Source organism: Myotis nattereri (assembly GCF_964212035.1).
Source record: "Myotis nattereri genome assembly, chromosome: 15".
NCBI classification, from domain to species: Eukaryota; Metazoa; Chordata; class Mammalia; order Chiroptera; family Vespertilionidae; genus Myotis; species Myotis nattereri.
The window spans coordinates 293,129-313,383 of record NC_138090.1 but is presented as its reverse complement, the minus strand read 5'-3'; the positions used below and the strand labels follow the sequence as shown (position 1 = coordinate 313,383).

General features: G+C 64.2%; 1 protein-coding gene across 7 annotated transcripts; it reads left to right on the top strand.

The window, feature by feature from the left end:
• Positions 1 to 7,944: 7,944 nt before the first annotated feature.
• Positions 7,945 to 19,920, top strand: CPNE7 (copine 7). 7 transcript variants are annotated; one of them, XM_081108282.1, is made up of 15 exons: positions 7,952 to 8,209; positions 9,899 to 10,081; positions 12,478 to 12,552; positions 12,787 to 12,861; positions 13,669 to 13,752; positions 14,344 to 14,433; positions 14,518 to 14,616; positions 14,845 to 14,931; positions 15,238 to 15,297; positions 16,062 to 16,195; positions 16,737 to 16,791; positions 17,435 to 17,486; positions 17,564 to 17,697; positions 18,496 to 18,732; positions 19,389 to 19,920. In XM_081108282.1, the coding sequence occupies exons 1-15, from the start codon at positions 8,036 to 8,038 to the stop codon at positions 19,494 to 19,496; spliced, it is 1,647 nt and encodes a 548-aa protein (XP_080964408.1). In that variant the 5' UTR covers positions 7,952 to 8,035; the 3' UTR covers positions 19,497 to 19,920. The 7 variants fall into 7 exon arrangements, 5 of the variants coding, with proteins under 5 accessions (XP_080964408.1, XP_080964406.1, XP_080964407.1 ...); XM_081108280.1 differs by having other exon boundaries at positions 7,964 to 8,209; positions 15,212 to 15,297; positions 18,637 to 18,732; XR_013996917.1 differs by having other exon boundaries at positions 7,945 to 8,209; positions 14,518 to 14,931; positions 15,246 to 15,297.
• The last annotated feature ends 335 nt before the right edge of the window (positions 19,921 to 20,255 follow it).

Below are 20,255 nucleotides of genomic sequence, written 5' to 3'. Positions count from 1 at the left end.
GCCCAAGGAGCCGCTTGCTTGTCTGTCCACCGGCGCCTCGCGGGCGTGCGTGCGGTCCCTGAGGAGGGCGCGTGCTGTGTGTCTGGGCCCTGGGCTGGCTTCTGCTTCCTGGGCAGGTCCTGGGCCCTCGGCATTCGGGGAGGTGGGGCGGCACACATTTGGTCACAGCGTGCAGGTGACGCGTGTGCTGTTCAGAGACGACGTGGGAACTGCACGCGGAAATGCTTGGAAAGACGGCACCCCCCCCCCCCCCCGTTAGAGGACACGCAGTGGGCCCTGGTACTCTGCTGACCCTGCGCGCAGCTGGCCACACGCGTTAGCTGCCGGGGGCCCTCTGCGTGCATAGGAGGGTCTTCAGCCAGGACGTCACAACATTGTGGGTCGGTGGGACCTGGGGCGGGAGTGAGCCGCGTGTGACAGGGATTTCACGGGGGACACCAGCCGGCGCCCCTCCTCTCAGAAGCGGTTTGTGAGACTCCTAAACCGTTCAGTTCACACGCAGGAGTCTGCCTTATAGGGCTGCTTTGTTCAAATGCAAGTAACCGCACTACAGTGGAATGTGAAATCGATGTAGTGAGTCGCAGCCAATGTTACTAAAGAGAGAGAGAGGGACAGGGGAGGGGGTGTGCCACGCAGGAACCTCCAAGCCGTAGGGGTTTTACGAGTTCATTTGGCCCCAACCAACAGTTACCAGGAAGCAGGACCTGAGACGCTGCGGGGACCGATGGCTGGCAGATGCCTTCACACCTTTGGAATCTAAGGAAAATGGCAAGGAGGCGGGAGGAGAGGCCAGGATCAGATCGCAGGATAGCGAGGCTGTCGAAGGTGTGGACGCACAGAAACAGGCGGGGCTGCGTAAACCCTTCCCTGGAGAAGTGCTGGGCCTGGGCCTGGCTCCCCGCTGTGACCTGCCCAGGGAGGGGCTTATGACCCCACCTCCCTGCGAAGTTACTTCCCATAGCGCTGGTTTCCCCTGCACAGCGACCCCTCTGGTCACCAGCCCATGGGAGGACGGGCCGGTGGCCAGCCCTTTGCTCGCACAGTGTGGTCTCCTGGTGAAATGGGGGGCCCTTGGGATAGGGCAACACCGTGACGGTGGGATGTGAGCTGGGGCCACATGTTTCCAAAAGGGAAGGCGGTCGGTCCAGGCCTTGCTGGTGAAAAGCACTCTGATCGTTCCCCTGCTGTGAACGAGGACGGCCCACGCGTGGCCTGTCTCACGTCCGTGTTTTGCATCTAGTGTGATAGTCGCATAAGCCATGAAGAGTGTTGGCAGGTAACTTGTGCATCTACTGTCATCGTGGGCAAAGAAACCAAAACACGTGCAACCGTTGTTCTGACGGATGTCATCGCAGACAGGCGGACACGCGACTGGCCTCTGAGTCAGCATCCATCTGTAGGTGCGCAGCCTCCTCGTGTCCCGGAAGCGCTGTCTGCCCTGATGGCAGCGCGGCCCCCGGAGTCTTTAACGCCTGCAGGCGGGCAGAGGTCCGTTTGCAGTTAGACACCTGACAGGCTGATCCAACAAGGTCAGCAGCGTCTTTTATCTGATGTCCTGTCCCACACACATCTCCAGGTGGCAGTCGACGAGTTTAAGCCTCTGGCTCCTGGGAGCAGTTGCCTCCTTGGCGTCATCCTGTTGTGACTCCGTCAAACCTGTCAACAGTGTGCAAGTCTCCTTTCTGTAACGTCAGCTCCTAAGTCCAGCTTCAATGCACTGAGATGCCTGAAGGAACCCAAAGACCGAAAGATGGGGTTTGCCAGGGAGCTGGGAGGAACCCAGCCGTCGTCTTGGGCAAATAGATGATATAGTTCAAACTAGTTTGGCCTGGCCGGTGTGGCTCAATGGTTGCAGTTGTCCCATGAAACAAGATGTCACTTGTTTGATTCCCAGGCACATGCCTGGATTGTGGGCTCAATCCCCAGTAGGGGGCGTGTAGGAGGCAGCAGATCGATGTTTCTCATCGATGTTTTTACTTCACCCTGTTTTCACCCCAAAGTGAATATGATTTACAAAAGGGTGATTTTGCTTCGCAAAGGAGTGAATTTAATTTGCAAAAGGGTGAGTTTTTAAGTGGAAAGCCTGTATCTTTCCATCCGTCTCCCTTCCTCTCTGTCTAAAAATCAATAAAAACATATTTTTAAAAAACTCTTGAACTAGTTTGGGATTTTTCATAATGAAAAAAAAAAGAAAACCAACAAAGCAGATGAGGAAATTAGGAAGTTTACAAGATAAGTGGAAAGGGTAAATACATTCCCCCAAAAAGCTGGTTCTTCAAGCCTGCTTCCTTTTCAAAGACAAATGATAGAAACAGCTGATAAACCTCAGAAAAATATACAAGATCCGGGAATGTGAAGAAGACAGGCCCAGAGTCAGGATCAGCAAAAGGAATGACGTGAAGCAACGTGTACAATTCCATGGCAACGGAAACCAGAAGGACGGGTCTCTGACAGGCTCCCAATGTGCTGCCCGCAATGCCCGTGGCGGCCACCAGGGGGCGCTCGGGCTCGCGCCGATCTGCAGCTTCCACCCCGAAGGCCCTTTGTCCATTGGTCCCCTGGGACTTGCAAACAGTCTCCGGCGGAGTGAGTGGTCCCCTGTCCCGGGCAGGGCCTGTCCTCTCCGTGGGCTGTGGGACATCCCCCCAGAACATGCCCATGTTCGCCGGCTCACCCGGCTCTGGCTCCGGGCCTGCCTGGCACTGACCGTCAGGACTCTCACCGATGGGCGCCGAGTGCTGGCCGCACGCCGGGCGCAGCTGGTATTGGGCCCCGGAGAGTCCACGGGGGCAGAGGGGCGTGGGCACTGGCAGGCAGACGGTGGGGGCCAGGGGAGGCGGGACATGATGGAGGGAATTAGTGAAGACAGACAGGTGATGAGAGAACAGGCATTGGTTCCTTCAGATACTTACTGAGCATCGACTGTGTGCCAGGCGCGGTCCCAGGCTGCAGGGACACAGCCGGCAACAAGCAAAGCAAACACCTGTATCTTCCCAGAGATTTCACCCGAGGGAGCGTCTACAGTGAACACAAGAGCCAGCAGGTGCCTGGTAGCTCTTTCCTCTCGGGAGAGGATCAGACAACGGAGAGAATGCACAAAACAGAGAGAATCAGGAGAAAATGGGTTAGGGTCAGGGTCAGGGGTCAAGGCTGAAAGGTCAAGGATCTCTCCATGTTCTCCTGACTCCCCGTTTTCTGCGTTCTCGTGCTTCTCTCCTGACTCCCTCTGTTCTCCGCGTTCTCTCTGTTTTGCTCACTTGGCAAACACTTATTGAGCACCGACTGCACGCTGGGCCCTGGGGGCGGCACCGTGAGCACCTCCTCGCCTGCCAACAGGCAGGACCCAGCAGGTGCCGGGCGCAGGGTGTGCAGAAAGCCTGGCCGGGCGGCTCTGGGACCCTGACTGTGACAGCCAGGAGCCCCCTCCCCAGGGCTGCCAGTGAAGATGGCCACCTGTTGCCAGGCAACGGGAGCACTGTCGGGAGGAGAGCTGGTCTTCCGGAGCCTTCTCCAGGCCCCCTCCTGGGAAGGGCTCGGGCATGGCCCTCAGTTCCATGTCCCCCTTCCGGGCGCCTCCCAAATGCTGAGGTCCGGCCACCGGGTCAGAGGTGAGGAGGGGGTGTGGGGAGCAGGAGGCCTGGCTGCAGGGCCTCGGTGGGGCTCCCTCCTCGTTAAGCCTCGGTCCCCACGCTACAGGCGGACTCGCAGTCCCACAGTGTGGGGGGCGAGCAGAATGCAGCCCAGCGCCCGGCCAGCTCCCGCCCCTCTGGAAACTCCCCAGAAAGGGCGCTGCTTCCTGGGGAGGAGCCGGGAACTGGGTCACGGATGAAAGGGACGGAGAGAGTGCGGGGAAGGCAGAGCCCATCGCGGCCGGCGCTTACCCAGAATATCATCAAATGCCCAGTGAGTCAGGGAGAGGAAACCAGGACGTCCGTCAGCTGGAGGCACGGCCCCTGTGGACCGTCCGCCTCCCTGGCCCACGTCAGGGTCTCCGTGCTCCCGCCCTGTGTCCCCGCCCCTGACCTTCACGCCTGGTCTGATCCGGCCCCTCGTCCTTACATGAGGGCGGTACCCAGCGACTTGAATAGACAAAAGGAAAGGGCATCGGGCTGCGATTAGGTTACAAAGGTTTCCAGGATTAGGTCAGTGGGTCTCTCTCTCTCTCTCTCTCTCTCTCATCCCTCGCCCTGGGCAAGCAGGGTGCCCTCTGGGCACCGGGGGCCAGGGGCAGGGAAGCCAGAGGGGAGAGCAGGTCTTGCACAGTGTGCTCACCAGGGCCTGGAAACCTTTTCTCAAAGGACCGCGTGTAGGACACTAAATACTTCTGGCTTTCTGGGCCGCATGGTCCCTGGGACAGGACTCCCCTGAGCTTCTGGAGAGGGAACCAGGCACGGCTCTGTTTGAATGGACAGGACGACACGGCTCCGGCCTTTTCCTCCGCGGTTTCTCTTCGTCAGTGCCATCTGGAGCTGCTAAGGTTTTATTGCAAAAACACTTTATTTACCAAACAGGCAGCCTGCAGATTTGGCCCCAGAGCTGCCGCTCCCTGGCCCCTGCTGGAGGTGTGAAATGTCAGTGTGTTCAGCTGCTGTAACAGACGCCACACTCTCCTCTCAGCTCTGGGGGCCGGAAGTCGGGGACGGAGGTGCCGGCAGACTGGGTGTCTGGTGAGAGCCCTCGGCTGCCGTGTGTCCTCAGGTGGTGGAGGGCAGGGAGCACTGTGGCGTCTCTTTTGTGAGGGCACTAACCCCATTCGTGAGGGCCCCACCCTCCTGACCTAATCACCACAGGCCCCACCTCCTGACACCATCACATTGGGAGTCAGGGTTCCAACCTGTGAGCTGTGGGGGTGACAACACTCCGTCAATGGAAGGAGAAAGGCCATCCAATGTTGTTAATAAAAAATTTTGAGAGAAACAGGTTGCCAGACAGAAGCAGCCTGACCTCGTTGCCCACGTGTTCATGGAGCGCTAACTCGGTGCCTGGCGCAGTCCTGGGCCCGGGGACCTGGCTCTGCGATGAGACGGGAGGGTCCCCCAGGCTGGCTGTCTGAGCAACCATGTGTGGTAAGGGCTCAGGGTTGGAGACAACTTATAGGAAATTAATTCAAATAGATCTGCCTGGGAAAAAGCTGGGGGACAAAAATAGACTGTTAGCAGTTTATGTCTGGATCTTTATTTTCACTTGCTTATCTCCATTTTTTTAATTTTTCAACAGGGAACATGTGTTATTGTTTCCTGTAAAATGGCAACAAAATATATGAAGTGTGGGGAACTCATTTCCTGCATCTGGGCGCCCTGCCCTCCCCACCGGCCCCGCCCGGCTCCCTGGGCCCTTGTGGGCTGGGTGGTGAGGAGGGTCGTGCAGCCCCACAGCCTGGCTGCCTCCCCCAGGCCCTCAGGAAGGCTGCACCGACCCAGGCCCCGAAGACCAGGGCTGCACGGATTCCAGCGTTTTCCTCTGCGGTTTCTCCGTTAATGCTTTCTGGAGCCACCGCGCCCCGAAGCAGAGGCCCCAGGTCACCACGTGGGACCTGTCACTGTGAGGCTGCGGCCGGAGACCCCAGTGGACGGAAATGTCCCTGTTACTTCCCAGGTGAGAGCAGTGATGTCTAAGAGCTGAACCGGGGCAGCCGTGGGCAAGCCACCAGAGCCTGCCTTTTTAAATAAACATATGTTGTTATTGATTTCAGAGAGGAAGGGAGAGGGAGAGAGACAGGAACATCCATGACATGACGAGAGAGAATCATGGATCAGCTGCCTCCTGCAGGCCCCCCTGGGGATCGAGCCCACAACCCGGGCCTGTGCCCTGACCGGGAATTGAACTGTGACCTCCTGGTTCATAGGTCGACGCTCACGCCCTGAGCCCCGCCGGCCGGGCCCCAAACCTCCCTTTCCTCTTCTGTGGGATGGTTGTGAGGCTTAACCCACGGCAGTCAGCGCAGCCACGCGCATGGAGAGCCCAAGGTGCTGGCGCTGTCCTTGGTGCTGAAGTGGGCTTGGGGGTCAGTCCTCGCGATGGCTCCCCAAGGCCTGGCGGGAGGAGCCTGCAAGCGGGTAGGGGAGACCCTGAGCCTTGCCAGGAGCCACTGCACGTGCCTTTGGGGGGCTGGGTGCCCACCAGAGCAAGCCACTCGCCGGGGTCCCTATCCGTATCCTCACAGCCGCTCAGCATGGCTGAGGGTCCGGTCCAGCATGCAGGCCGGGCAGGTGTCCTGGGGAAGCTGGCTCTGGGAGGGCCTGGAGCCCCTACAAGCCCGAGAGGCACCCCTACAGCCCACATGCTCAGCTGGTGGACTAAGGACTCAGAGTCCCCCTCTCCCCGCCTCCATCCTTAGGAAGCTGGGCTGGGAAAGACGCAAGGGGTGCAGGCTGGTGTCCAAAGCGGCCTGAACCTGGGCCAGCTTCCAAGAGGGGTGGACACGGAGGGCGGGTGGAGCAGGAGAAGGGGTACCAGACCGGCCCCACATTCCTCTGTGTGTGGCCTGCCCTTCACCTCAGTAGCCAGAGGCTCAGGAAGTGGGTCTGGTGCCAGGCCAGCCCTCCCGGGGGCACCAGAGCCCAACCCTATTGTCCGACCTTCAGGGACGCTGTCTGCTGCCTCCTGCCCGCGGTCTCCTCCTCCGTGGGGACCTCCCGCAGTCCACGGCCGCTGGGAGCACCCTTTCCTGTGGGGCAGGCCCTCTGACCCCAGGGTCTTCTTCTGGGGTCCCGGGAGCCCAGGCTGAGCCCTGAGCAGCATGAGTGCACGGAGCCTGGTCCCTGCTCCCCTCGTCCTTGGCCCCTTTCACCTGAGACCAGTGGTTCCAGCTTGGGGCACACGCCCACAGGGGGGCAATTTGATATTTAAGGGGGGCAATTGGAGAATGAGTTTTTAACAGTGAATTTTTTGCATTTCTTATGGTTCTAGGGGCCTCATATGCAGCATATAAATATATGTTGTGACATTTTTATGCATTTCAGTTCTCTATTATATGTTTTGAAACTTTACTTGCTATTTTTTCCTATCACTGCATATTTTTATTTTTTAAATAATTTCTTAGTGATTTCTTCCTCGGAACTTCCACTGTCCTTTCGTTCTTTGGTTTTTCTCTTTCTTGTGCTTTGGACGCTTGTTTAGACCAAGTTCGTGGCCTTTTGGCTTCCTCCGTGTGACTAGGAGTTCGCTGTGTGAGTAAGGAGAATTCCCTGTCACAGGGGCACCGGGATGTTAGAGGCTGAGGCGGGGCGGGGCCAGAACAAGGCTGGACCCCTGACCTGGACCCTCTTCCCGCCGTGGCTGTGGGCCGGTCTGTGCCCACTTTAGGCAAAAATGGGCAGAGTGTGCGGGGAGGTGGCTTTGGCCTCTGCCCACAGCCCCTCGCCTGCCAGGACCGGTGGTGGGGGGTGAAGATGGGGCAGACGGAGCCCCTCCCATGGACCCGACCTGCTGCCTCGGCTGGCTCTGGGGGAGGGTGTGGAAGGCCCCACACACACCTGGTCAGTCTCTGACCCTCAGCCTGGCACCCCCAGGACGGGGAGGGGCAAGTCCCACCAAAGTGGACGCCAGCTCGTCCGCCACCAGCCCCAGCCCAGCCGCGCCCCGCGCCCAGCAGCGCCCGCTGAAGGTTGAGTGAGGCGGCGGCGCCCAGTGCCTGGGACCGGAGATGGGGAGAGCTCGGGGGAGGCGCAGGGACTCGGCGCTAAACCGGCTCCCGGAGCCCTCGCTTCCTGCCTGGGGGACCCCGGCCCCGGGCACCGGCCACAGTCCAGGAGGGCGCCCCGTGCCCTGGGCGGTCCCAGCCCAGCCTGCGCGGGCACCCTCTCCGGGGCCACGCCTTTTCCAGCTGCTGCCGGCCCAGGCTCCCCGCCGCTGTCCCCTCCCCAGTCCCCCCATCACACACCCGCCAAACCCCGCCCCTCCACTGCCCGCGCCTCCGGCCGCCGCCCCGCCCGCCTCAGTCCCCGGTGGTGGCCGCCGCGGAACCGCGTGTGCCCGCCGGGCAGGGCCATCTGCAGCCCGCGGCGCTGACTGGCGGGGTCCCGGCGCCGGGAGCATGAGCGCGGGCTGGGCGCGCGGGGCGGCGGTGGCCCCCCGAGTGGTGCCGGCGCCCTGCGCCTCGAAGGTGGAGCTGCGGCTGAGCTGCCGGCACCTGCTGGACCGCGACCCGCTCACCAAGTCGGACCCCAGCGTGGTGCTGCTGCTGCAGGCGCAGGGCCAGTGGGTGCAGGTAGGCGGCGGGGCTGGGGGCGCAGAGACCCAGGGGCTGGAGACGCTGGCAGGGCGCAGGGCGGGGCGTCCGGGAGTTGGGGTGCACGGGTTGGGGGTGGGGTGCACTGGGTTGGAGTGAGGTGCATGGGGTTTGGTGGGGTGCATGGGTTTGGTGGGGTACACAGGGTCGGGGTGCGTGCATGGGTTTGGTAGGGTGCACGGGCTCGGGGTGGGGTGCACGGGGTCGGGGTGGGGTGCACGGGGTCGGGGTTACCAGGGCTAGAGAGTGGGCACCAGGAGCCAAGGGAGCCTGGCAGGGCTGGACTGGATGCGGCAGCGGCCGGCCGAGCTCCAGGACAGAGAGGGGGTGCTGAGTGGGGTCCCACGGGGTCTTGAGGGCGCGGGTGGCGAGTGGGGAGCAGGAGTTGGGCTGGGTTGCGGGTCCTCTGCGCCGGGCAGCCAGGAGCTTCGCTTCGGTGCCAGGTCTTCCTCCGGCAGAGGCGCCGCCGCAGGTCCGGGCAGGGAGGGGGCGCGGCTCCGGCCGGGACTGGACCCCGAGACCGGGATGTCCCTGGAGAGGGGCCCCAGCCCATCGCCTCCACCCTGGAGCGCCTCCGGGGTGACCCACCAGTGCAGCCGGGGGCACGGGGGGAGGGGTCGCTGGGCCGCCTTCATGCGCCCCGTGGACCTGGCTCTGGGGCATTTCCGTCTCCGCGACACGGGGTTCTCCCCTGGACTCTCCGTCCTGAGGGTGGTTCCCACACCCGGCACCCTGTCACCCCTGGCTCGGCCCTCCCTTCGGGCGAGTGGCAGCCCTGGGCGCTCCGAGCTGTACATCGCGCCTTCTAGGTCCCCATCTCACCTCAAAGGGGGAGAGCAGAGGTGCTGGGGGGGGGGGGACTGGTGTTGGCTGCGGGAGCCTCGGTGGGGGCCTTGGAGGGGACCCCGCTGCTGAGGGGCGAGCTCTGACCTTGTGCAGTCACACCCCTATTCCCCCTCCCTCCCCTCCCCCCCGCTGAGGAACCCCAAGGTCACCCACCTCAGGGGTGAAGGGCTGAAAGGCGGCTCAGCCCAGGGTCTGCCTGGCAGTAGGGGCGCTGGAGAGGGGGTGCGGGGAGGAGTCCTGTGCCCCAGCCTCCCTGCCCCCCCGCCCCATTAGCCTTTGTGGCTTGGCTGGGGCGCTGCCTAATGCAGACGCTCATTTGGGTGCAGGAGCCTGTGGGACCCCGAAGGGCTGCACAGAAACCTCCTGACAGGGGATTGTGCTGGGGGTGGGGGCGCGTTGGATGGAGGAGAGAGCTGGACCCCGGCCTCTGTGCCCCCTGCCCGGGCCCCCTGCCTGCCCAGCTGGTGCTGGGGAGAGGTCTCTGCTTTGGGTGTGCCGGCCCAGGTTCCGGGGCTCCGTCCCTAACTCAGAGAGCTGAGCCTCAGCTTCCCCATCGTGATATGGGGATAGAGCAGGCCAAGCGGGCACGAGATGAGGAGGTGCAGAGACGGGGCTGCCATGTTGGCCAGGAGTCACCTTCATTTCAGGCGGGAGGTGCCGAGGGTCCTGGTGAGCTGGGTCCTGATGGGTGGGCACAGGTTGGTGGGGGTGTCCCCAGGAGAGGGCGCCTGAGGGCCGGGGACGGGGCTGGGCCCGGGGCGGGCCTGGTGGAAGCCCCCCTCTCCCCGCCCCCCCCCCCACGGGCTGCTCCCACTGCTGCAGGTGGACAGGACAGAGGTCGTCCGGAGCTGCCTGCACCCCACGTTCTCCAAGGTCTTCACACTCGACTACTCCTTCGAGGAGGCGCAGAAGCTGCGGTTCGAAGTCTACGACAGTCACGGGCCCGGCAGCCTCAGCTGCCAGGACGACGACTTCCTGGGGGGCATGGAGTGCACCCTGGGGCAGGTGGGCGCCCGTCCCCGCGGGAGGGACGGGGCAGGAGAGACCCAGGAGGGCAGGGCGGCTCCTGGGCTGTCCTGAGAGCCGGCGCGATGCCCGGGGTGGCGTGGGCGTGGGCACGGGCACCACTGGGTCCCTCTGGACGAGCATCCTGGCTCTGCCATCTCCACGGCTCCCCTACAAACTCCTTAGGGGTCATCCTTAAACACGTGTCCCTCCAAACTGGGTCATACCTTCGTGGGGCTCAGCACTCCAAGAGCATAGAAGGGCTGCGGGCCCGTCTCCCTCCTGCCTGTCCCCAGGTCCTTGCATCCGACCAGAGACGAAGCTCACAGGAGGAAACAGGCGTGCGATTTTTTCTGTGTAGTTTTAAAGCAAAGTGCATAGTAGTCTGTCCTGCAGCTGCCCTTTCACCTCCACGGCACGAGGGAGCCTTTCCACTCGGCCCACGGGCTCTCCCCGTCCCTCCCTGCGGCCGAGGCCGGCCCAGCGGGCTCCTCACCCAGCCCCACCCGCAAGGGGGACAGTGTCCCCTCCCCTCCACCGTCAGTGTTAACAAGGGCTCACGCCAGGCTGTCCGGCATGGAATGCCCCCAGCGCCCTGGGGGGCACTTCTCTTTTCCTGAGGCTGATTCACATGCAGTGGGACATGGAGACCTTAAGGTCTGAGACGGATGAGTCAGGCAGCTGTGTGCACCGAGCACCCAGACCACGCGGGCCCCCCTCCTCCGCAGGCTGCTCTAGAGCCTCGCGTCCATGAACCACAGGGGATGTTCCCATTTGTGTCCTGAGTCTTTTACACGACGTGATGTCTGTGTGACTCATCCCCTCGCTGCCTGGGCCGGAGCTGGTCTAGGGCACACCCTCTGTCACCCATTTCACAGATGAGAGGACTGAGAGTTAGGAAGGGCATGGTCCCGGGGAAAAGCATCAGGGCAGCATGCCTCCCACCTGCCATCACTAGCACGGAAGAGGACAGCACACACACGCACGCACACACATGCACATGTAAACATGCGTGTACAAATATGCGCTCGGGCAGGTGTGCCAAAGCACTTGTATACATGCATGTGTTTGCATACATGCACATGGGGACGCATGTATGCACAAACACACATATATGTACAGACACCCCAAATGTGTGTGCGTGCGCAGGCACAGGCACACGCGTGCACACACGGGTGCAGATCCATGGACACGCACGTCTGGATGTTCACATAAACTTCAGACAACAGACACGCCCATTAGAACCTCCTGCCTGGCATCCTCCCGGCGACTCCCTCGGACGCCCTGCCATCGGAAGCGTGGCAGTCCGTGGTGGAGGGGGCAGCGGGAGGCGATGGCGACCTTGAGGGCGTCCCTGGCTCTGCCTCAACCTCCTCCCAGGAAACAGGGCACTTAGAGCAAAGCCCGCCCCCCCCCCCCCCCCGCCCCCGGCCTCAGGCCCCGCCCAGGGCCGCGCGTGCAGGAAATGCTATGGCCCCAGCTGCCCTTGTCCCTGGCAGGAGGCCCGGAGGGAAGCCCACCATGGGAGAGTCGGGGGGCCCGCATGAGGCCCCCACCTCACAGAGAGCATTCCCACCTGGGCCTGGCTTCTCTCTGCTCAGAATGTTCCCGAGGGCTCGGCCGCTGCCAGCCAGGCACCCTGAGGGGCGGGTGGGGAGATCCCGGCTCCTGCCTGGACTCTCTCTCTTTGCCACGGTTGCCCAGCTCGGGCCAGACCGGAGCTGGCGTGGGGCGGGTCAGGTCAGCGCCAGGAGTGTCAGTGCCACCCTCCCATGGCGTAGCTGAGGACCCCCGGGTCTTCGGCCAGTGAAGGGTGGGGTCCCCCCACAAACCCCCCCGCAGGAAGTCGCTGGTCCTCCCAGCCGTGGGGGGAGGCCATCACTTACCAGCTGAGGACACCCAGCCACCTGAGGCTGCCTGGTGAGCAGGCGGCCTGGCTGCATATGGCGTCCCTGTACCCCTCACTGGCCCAGGGCAGGGCCCATACGCTGGTGGGGGAGGCAGCCAGGGCGGAGGAGGAGGCGGGGTGAGGCGGGCGGGCGGGAGACCCCAGGGGCAGGAGGGTGGAGAGCCGGCTGCGGCTCCAGTCTGGCTCCTGCCCCTGCACCACCCGCTCCGCCAGCACAGACCCAGGGCTAACTCGCAGCAACACGTGACCCTGGGCAGCCTCTCTGAGCCTCAGTTTCTCCTCTGATACATGGGCGATGGGGGGGGGGCGGGACGAGGGTGTCTGGCAGAGCAGGTGGCAGCCACAGAGGGACAGAGAGGCATCAGGCGGCCGAGTGTCGGGGAGAGGGCCGTGGGCGGTGGCTGCTGGGCCACCGGGGTGAGGAGACAGGGAGACGGGGTCCCCGGGGGGCAAAGGCCAACCCCTCCCTGACCTTCCTGACCCCCAGATTGTGGCACAGAAGAAGGTGACCCGACCGCTGCTGCTGAAGTTCGGCCGGAACGCGGGCAAGTCCACCATCACGGTGAGGCCGCCCCCTTCCTGCCCGCCGCCCTTCAGACCTGTGCCCGCCCTCGCCACCGTGACTCCGCCCTCACCTGGCTCTGAGGGTCCTGTGGGGAAGATGAGAGCCAGGCCGAGGCCGGGGCTGCACTGCGGACGGGGTGGGGGACTGGGTAGTCCTCTGAGCGGCCGCAGTCGGTCGGGAAGGGGGGCGACCGCGTCTGCCGAGCCAGCGCAGCTGTGGCCTCGCCCGCAGGTGGTAGCTGAGGACATCTCCACCAACAACGGGTACGTCGAGCTCTCCTTCCGGGCCCAGAAGCTGGACGACAAGGTGAGTGTAGGGGGGCCACCTGGGGCTGGGCTGCAGGGGTGAGGGGACCCCAGCCTCCGCCCCTCGGGTGAGGCCCAGGACAGACTGGCCTCGCGGACACGGGGACATGTCCCCTGAGCAGCCCCCGGGGTCCCGGGAGCAGGTGGCGTTGGCTGGAGGTGTGCAGCGGAGGCCAGAGTCACAGCCAGGCTGCTGGGGGCCGGCAGGGCTCTAGCCCAGTGGCTCCCGCGTGGGGCACACGCCCTCAGGGGGCAGTTTGATCTTTAAGGGGGGCAATCTGAGAATGACTTATTCACAGTGAATGTTTTGCATTCCTTATGGTTCTGGGGGCCTCCTAGACAGCCTATGAATATATGTTGTGACATATTTACGCATTTCAGTTCTCGATTATGTTTTGAAACTTTGCTATTTTTTCCTATGGCTTCGTATGATTATTTTTTAACAATTTCTTAGTCATTTCCTCCTCAGAACTTCCACTGTCCTTTCGTTCTTTGATTTCTCTCTTTCATGGCTGCCATGTGCTTTGGAAGCTTCGTTAGACCGAGTTAGTGACCAGGAGCTCCCTTTTTGTATAAGAATTCCATGTGAGGGGGGGTCTGGGGGGGTCAGGATGTTAGCGATGCTGAGGTGGGTGTGGCCAGAACAAGGTTGGGAACCGCCGCTCAGAGGGCAGTGAAGGCCACGGGCATCGGGCACGCTCCCCGACGGGCTGTGCCCTCCTCAGAGGCTGAGGAGCCTGAGGTCTGGGGGCGAGGCAGAGAGGGCTGGGCTGGCCGCGCCCACACCCTGCTCCCCCCGCGCCCCCAGGACGTCTTCAGCAAGTCGGACCCCTTCCTGGAGCTGTACCGGGTCAACGACGACCAGAGCGAGCAGCTGGTGTACCGGACGGAGGTGAGGGCCCTGGCCCCGCGGCCTGCCCGCCGCGCCCACGTCCCCTGCCGTCCCGCAGGCACGGGGGTGAAAGGACAGCTGACCCCTCACTCCCTGCATCCCCCGAACCCCAACACCCTCCATCCCCTGTGAACAGGGGCCTGGCGGGTGGGTGTGGAGCTGGTGAGAGAATGTAGGGGCTGTTCTGCTGTCAGGCCCAGCAGGTGACCGCGTGAGGGGCATTTTCTTTCTAGATAAATTAATTGCAGCTTTTTAAAGTTATTGGTTTCAGAGAGGAAGGAAGAGAGAGAGAGAGAAACATCCATGATGAGAGAGAATCATGGACCGGCTGCCTCCTGCACGCCCCCCACTGGGGATCGAGCCCACACTATGGCCTGTGCCCTGACGGGAATCGAACCCTGACCTCCTGGCTCATAGGTCGGTGCTCACCCCCTGAGCCGCCGGCCGGGCTATTCCAGCTTCTAGAATAGAGTCTGTTCAGGAGGAGGAGCAGGTGGTCCAGGGACCTGGCGGAGGTGATGGAGGTGTTTCCCAATGGGCGGGGTCCCAGGCTCCGCTCCAGCCTGAGGCTCACCCCCTCCCGGCCCCCAGGTGGTGAAGGACAACCTGAGCCCCGTGTGGGAGCCCTTCAAGGTGTCGCTGAACTCCCTGTGCAGCTGCCAGGAGACCCGGCCGCTGAAGGTGGAGACGTCCTGGGGGCTGGGGGGGGGGGGGGTGGACGCCAGGGGGGCCCCGGGGCAGGCGCTGAGGGACCCGGGTCTGCAGTGCCTGGTCTGGGACCACGACTCCCGCGGGAAACACGACTTCATCGGAGAGTTTGCCACCACCTTCGCCGAGATGCAGGCGGCCTTTGCCGAGGACCAGGTGAGGCTCCGGGAACCGGCCCGACCCGGCTTCAAGGGGCCGCCGGGAGCCGGACGCAGGTGGGCGCGGCCCTGCACCCCGGCTCCTCCAGGAAAGACCACCTGCCGGGCGCACGGGCAGGGACAGTTGGGAAACCCCGGCCAGGGCTCAGCGTTCAGCCCCCAGCCCTCGGGGTGGGTGTTGGCACTGGCACTCTGGGGGGGGGTCTCTGCCCGTCCCTGTGCCCAGGCCCAGTGGGAATGCGTGAACGCCAAGTACAAGCAGAAGAAGCGCCATTACAGGAACTCGGGGCTGGTCATCCTGGCCGACCTGAAGGTGAGCGCAGCCGCTGCCCGCAGCCCCGCCCACCTGCCAGGCAAGGGCACCCCACCCCCGAAGCCCCCCACTGCCGATGGACCCGCAGGGCCTTGGCGATGCCTGGTGCTCCCCAATAGGTGGGGGAGGAAGTGGGTGGGCGGAGGGGAGGCGAGGCAGAAGGAAAGCAGGAGCAGGTGCTGGGCACTCGGGCAGCCGAGGGCCTGGGGGAGGGGGACCGCCCGCCCGCCCGCCCGCCTGTCCGTAGCCTCAGGCCCCCGCGGGTGGGTGTCCTGGGCAGGCCCTGCTGACCCCGCTGCCTGGAAGTTCTCCAGGGTCTACTCCTTCCTGGACTACATCATGGGCGGCTGCCAGATCCACTTCACGGTGCGTCCACAGGACCCCAGGGCCCCTCCCCCCGGCCGGCCAGGTGCGCCCACGGGCGGGAGTCAGCACCCAGGCCCGCAGCTCCCGGGGCCCTCCCCACCCGGACGCGGCTCAGAGTTGGCCTGGCTCCCAGGACGGACATGGGGACAGCCAGGCCCTCCTGCTGGGTCTGGGGACCCCGTCCTGGGAGCTCCCTGGGCCTTTTCCTGGGGTCCCCTCGCTGTGCAGGGGAACCGGGCACCTCGGGGGGGACATGGCCAGGACTCACCCCCAATAGGAACAGATGAAATACGTGCGGAGAGGACACAGGGCCATTGACTCAGAGGGACAGGGGGGTCACAGCAGGCGGGTGTGGCCCTGGAGAGCCCAGTCCCTCCCCCCCCCCCCCCCCGTCTCCACCCCATGGCTTCACTGAACGAACCAGACTCACCTGAGGGTGTGACTGAGCCCGCGCATGGGGACCAGGGCGGGGCTGGCCCCCGGAGGGGGTGGTGGGGAGGGTGGCAGCTGAGAGGTGCCCGGTCCTGGCCCAGCCCTTCCCACTGCCTGGCCCACGAGTCCAGCCAAGGGGGTGGCTCTGGGTGCAGGAGGCACCGACCGGTGTCCCCATAGGGCCCCTCCCAAGGCCCCGGGAGCCGCTCTGAGATGCCCCTGGCTGAGTGGCTCCCCGAGCCTCGGTTTCCCGCACCTGTCAAATGAGGGGTGCAGGAGCCATCCCAGGCCAGGAGGGAAGGGGCTCTGGGATCACCGTGGGGTCCCCACAGGTGGCCATCGACTTCACAGCCTCCAACGGGGACCCCCGGAACAGCTGCTCCCTGCACTACATCAGCCCCTTCCAGCCCAACGAGTACCTGCAGGCCCTGGTGGCCGTGGGCGAGGTCTGCCAGGACTACGACAGGTGCGTCCTCCGGCCCCAGCTCCAGCTCCAGCTCCGGCCTGGGCCAGGGGATGGGCATCACCGATGTGTCCACCCATCAGAGCAGCCGCCCAGGCCAGGCGTGCACGGGCCACGGTCGGTGACAGCCGGGTGGCTGGCTCCACGTTGCGGATCCAGGTGGAGCGGGTCAGAGACCGTGTGTCCACGTGGGGAGGGCCTTCACCACAGGGTCCCCTTCACCCTTCACACGGACACCGGGGCGGGGCCTGCGTCCACTTCGCAGAGCAGTAAACTGAGGCCATGGAGGGGCAAGCTCCTGTCTGGGGTCCAGGGGGCAGGAAGCCAACCTTCACCGGGCCGGTGCCTCCCCAGCAGGTGCCAGGCCTGAGCAGCGGTGGGAGGAGGGGGCCCGGTGGCTCTGTCCCCACCTGCCTGCACCGTGCCCCGTTCCCCCAGGTTGGCTCAGGGCCTGGCTGGGGTGGGAAGGGGTGGCACGGAGTTCTGTGAGCCCCACTCCCGCCGGGAGCCAGGAGTCCTGTGTGACGGGCCCCCTCTCTTCCAGCGACAAGAGGTTCTCTGCTCTGGGGTTTGGAGCCCGGATTCCCCCCAAGTTTGAGGTAGGACAGCCTGGGGCCGGGCCCTGGGCGTCTCCCTCTGTGCCCCTCCTGGCAGAGGGACCCTGGCCATGCTGGGTCCTGGGACCCCTGGCTACTGCCCTTCTGCCGGGCACTGGGGACCCTGGCCTCCCAGCCAGAGGGGCTGACCTTTGACCTCTGGAGGCGGGAGGGGGGGACTTTAGCCTGGGATCTTCTAGTTACAAATAACAGTCCGACTGGCTTAGGCAGAAAACCATGCGGGGAGGGGGGAGGGGGCGGGGGGGCGGGGCCGGTATTTTTTTTTTAATATATTTTTATTGATGTCAGAGAGGAAGGGAGAGGGAGGGAGAGACAGAAGCATCTATGACGAGAGAGAGTCACGGATCGGCCGCCTCCTGCACGCCCCCCACTGGGGGTGGAGCCTGGAATCGGGCCTGTGCCCTGCCTGGGAATCGAACGGTGACCTCCTGGTTCCTAGGTCGACGCTCACCCACTGACCACACCAGCCGGGCTGCCCTGGTACAATTACAAATGCAAATCGGGTCCCGCTGGATCCAGGGGCTGGAGTGATGCCAGGGCCTGTCTGTCTGTCTGTCTCCCAGTCGGTGAGGCCTCGGGGCCGGGGAGGGCAGGCAGCTGACAAGTCCCTTTTGTGTCCACTCAGGTGTCCCATGACTTTGCCATTAATTTCAACCCTGAGGACGACGAGTGTGAAGGTAGGAGCCCGAGGGGCAAGGGCGGGGGGGGGGGGGGCGGGGGGGGCCGAGGGCAGGACTCACCGCCTCCCCCGCAGGAATCCAGGGCGTGGTGGAGGCCTACCGGAACTGCCTGCCCCGCGTCCAGCTCTACGGCCCCACCAACGTGGCGCCCATCATCTCCAAGGTGGCCCGCGTGGCTGCCGCCGAGGAGCGCACCGGGGAGGCCTCTGTAGGTACCGGGGGCAGCGGCACCGTGGGGACCGGGTGCGTGAGGAGGTGTGGGTGCCGTGGGGAGACAAGGACCGGCCGTGGGGAGGGGGAGGGCAGCCAGTGCAAAGGTCATCTTCTTTTTAAAAAATATATTATTTATTGATGTCAGAGAGGAAGGGAGAGAGAGAAACATCCATGACGAGAGAGAACCATGGACCGGCTGCCTCCTGCACGCCCCCCACTGGGGATGGAGCCCGCAACCAGGGCCTGTGCCCTGACCGGGAATCGAACCCTGACCTCCTGGTTCACAGGTCAATGCTCAGCCCCTGGGCCACGCCGGCCGGGCTTGTCTTTTTTCTGGACCGTTTGAGAGCTGGCTCACCTCCTGGCCGCCCCCCAAAATTCTCCATGCACAGCTAGCTGCTAAGTTCCCTCGCCCCAGGAGGGCCCCTCTCTGAATTCCGTTCCTTGGGTCTCGGGGTCTCTCCACCGGGACCTGCAGGTCCCTGCTCTCTGGCCTCAGACCTGGGTTCAAGTGGGGGCTCCACTGCCTCAGCCCCCCATCTGCAAGGGGGTCACCCCGGCAGCGCTGGGGGTGATGACCAGTGACATGGGCACCGGTGTGTGCAGGGCACAGGCTCGGACTCCCTGGTTCTCGTGTACATATTGTGCTTCAGCAAAAACGCCCCAGAAAACCCTGAAACCACGGCGAAGGGGTGTCTGCAGTCCCCCCCAGGCCATCTGGGGGGTCTTCCAGGGGGGCTGCCTCCCCGGGTCAAGCCCCCAGGCCCACCAACCAATCTCCCCGCGTCCCCAGCGATACTACATCCTGCTGATCCTGACCGACGGCGTGGTGACTGACATGGCGGACACGCGGGAGGCCATCGTGCGGGCCTCCCACCTGCCCATGTCCATCATCATCGTGGGCGTGGGCAACGCCGACTTCTCGGACATGCAGGTGCTGGACGGGGACGACGGCGTCCTGCGCTCCCCGCGGGGCGAGCCCGCGCTCCGGGACATCGTCCAGTTCGTGCCTTTCCGGGAGCTCAAGAACGTGAGTGTCAGGACAGGCTGGGGGTCCAGGGCCCGGCCCGGAGGCGCCCCCGTCCCAGCGACGGCGGCAGGTCCCACTCAGGCGGGGCCGGGAGAGGCAGGCGCCGCGTGGACGGAGCCTGAGCCTGTCTCCTCTCCCCACCCTGAGTGGGACCTGAACCGCTTTCAATCACCTGAAAACCTGTCTGCTATGAACATGTCAGAGCTACACCTAGGGGGGCCCTGGGCGTGGCCGTGAGTCCACGTGAGCACACACAATCCGCCACGTGGACCAGGCGGCCTCCCTGGGGAGCGGGGGCTGGGGAGGCGGGGGTTGGGGGGCCGTGAGGCTGCCTCGCCTGCCTGTCTGCCTGGGCCACCTTCTCTCCTCTCAGTGGCTGGCGAGCTGCAGCCCACTGACCCAGGGGAGGGGTCACGTGACCATATATGTCACTCAGGGCAGGTGCCCCGAGCCCATCAGCTGCCACTTGAGGTGTCGGGCACCACAGACTCCTCTTTCAGGGTCTACCTGCTTATTGGAGGCTCACCTGGCCACCAGGTGAATCCTGACTGTGGTCCCCTCGGTGGCTCCCACACCAGGTGGCAGGCAGGGCTCAGGAGGGTGAGGCTGGGGGCCGAGGACCAGGAAGGCCCTGTGAGCAGGTGTCCCCCCCGCAGGCCCCCCCCGCGGCGCTGGCCAGGTGCGTGCTGGCTGAGGTGCCCAAGCAGGTGGTGGAGTATTACAGCCACAAGGAGCTGCCGCCTCCAGGTCTCGGCGCCCCATGAGGACCCCAGAGAGGGGGTGCGGCCGGGGTGCCTCCTGTCCCCAGCACCCTTGGGGTCCCTTAAACTCCCCCTGACTTCCCAGAAGCCTCCTGTCCCCCAACCGCCCAGGCCCACTCATCCCCTGGGGCCCCCGAGGTTGAAGGATGAACAAACCCAGGCCCGAGGAGCCCAGAAACAGAAGCAGAAGGGGCGGGGGGCTGGCGGTAGCCCCCACACCCGGTCCGGCCCAGGAGGGGCTGGGGGGTCCCGGTGCATCTGATGTTCCTGGGGAGGGGCCAGCAGGCAGCGTCCATCACAGAGAAAACGGTGCCCAGGCCCCAATGGTCAGCCCTGCCCCCTGTGCCCCTTTCCTGCCCCTGCTGTGAGGGCCCTGCCTCAGCACCCAGCTGGGCTCAGGTGCAATAAAGCGTCGCCTCTTCCTGGCAGCAGGTTGTGCATTTACTGCCCCCGGCCCCGTCCACCCCACCCCTGCAGCCGAGACTGCCCCCCACAGGAGGGGTGGGGCAGGGAGGACTGCGCCTTCGGCCCTCACTCTGGGACACGGAATCTTCCCGACTCAGGCTCACTGGGCCCTGCCTGGACTGTACGAAGGGCCCTCCCAGGAATGCAAGGGTGTCAGGAGGCTGCACCCCGGGGAGAGCCCGAGGGTGCAATGGCTGCCCAACATCTGAGTGACCCCCTCCCCCAAGTGGGAAGGGGCTGCCAGGCAGGGCTTCCATGACTTCAGCCTGCGCTTGGCTCTATGGGGACCTACTGCGC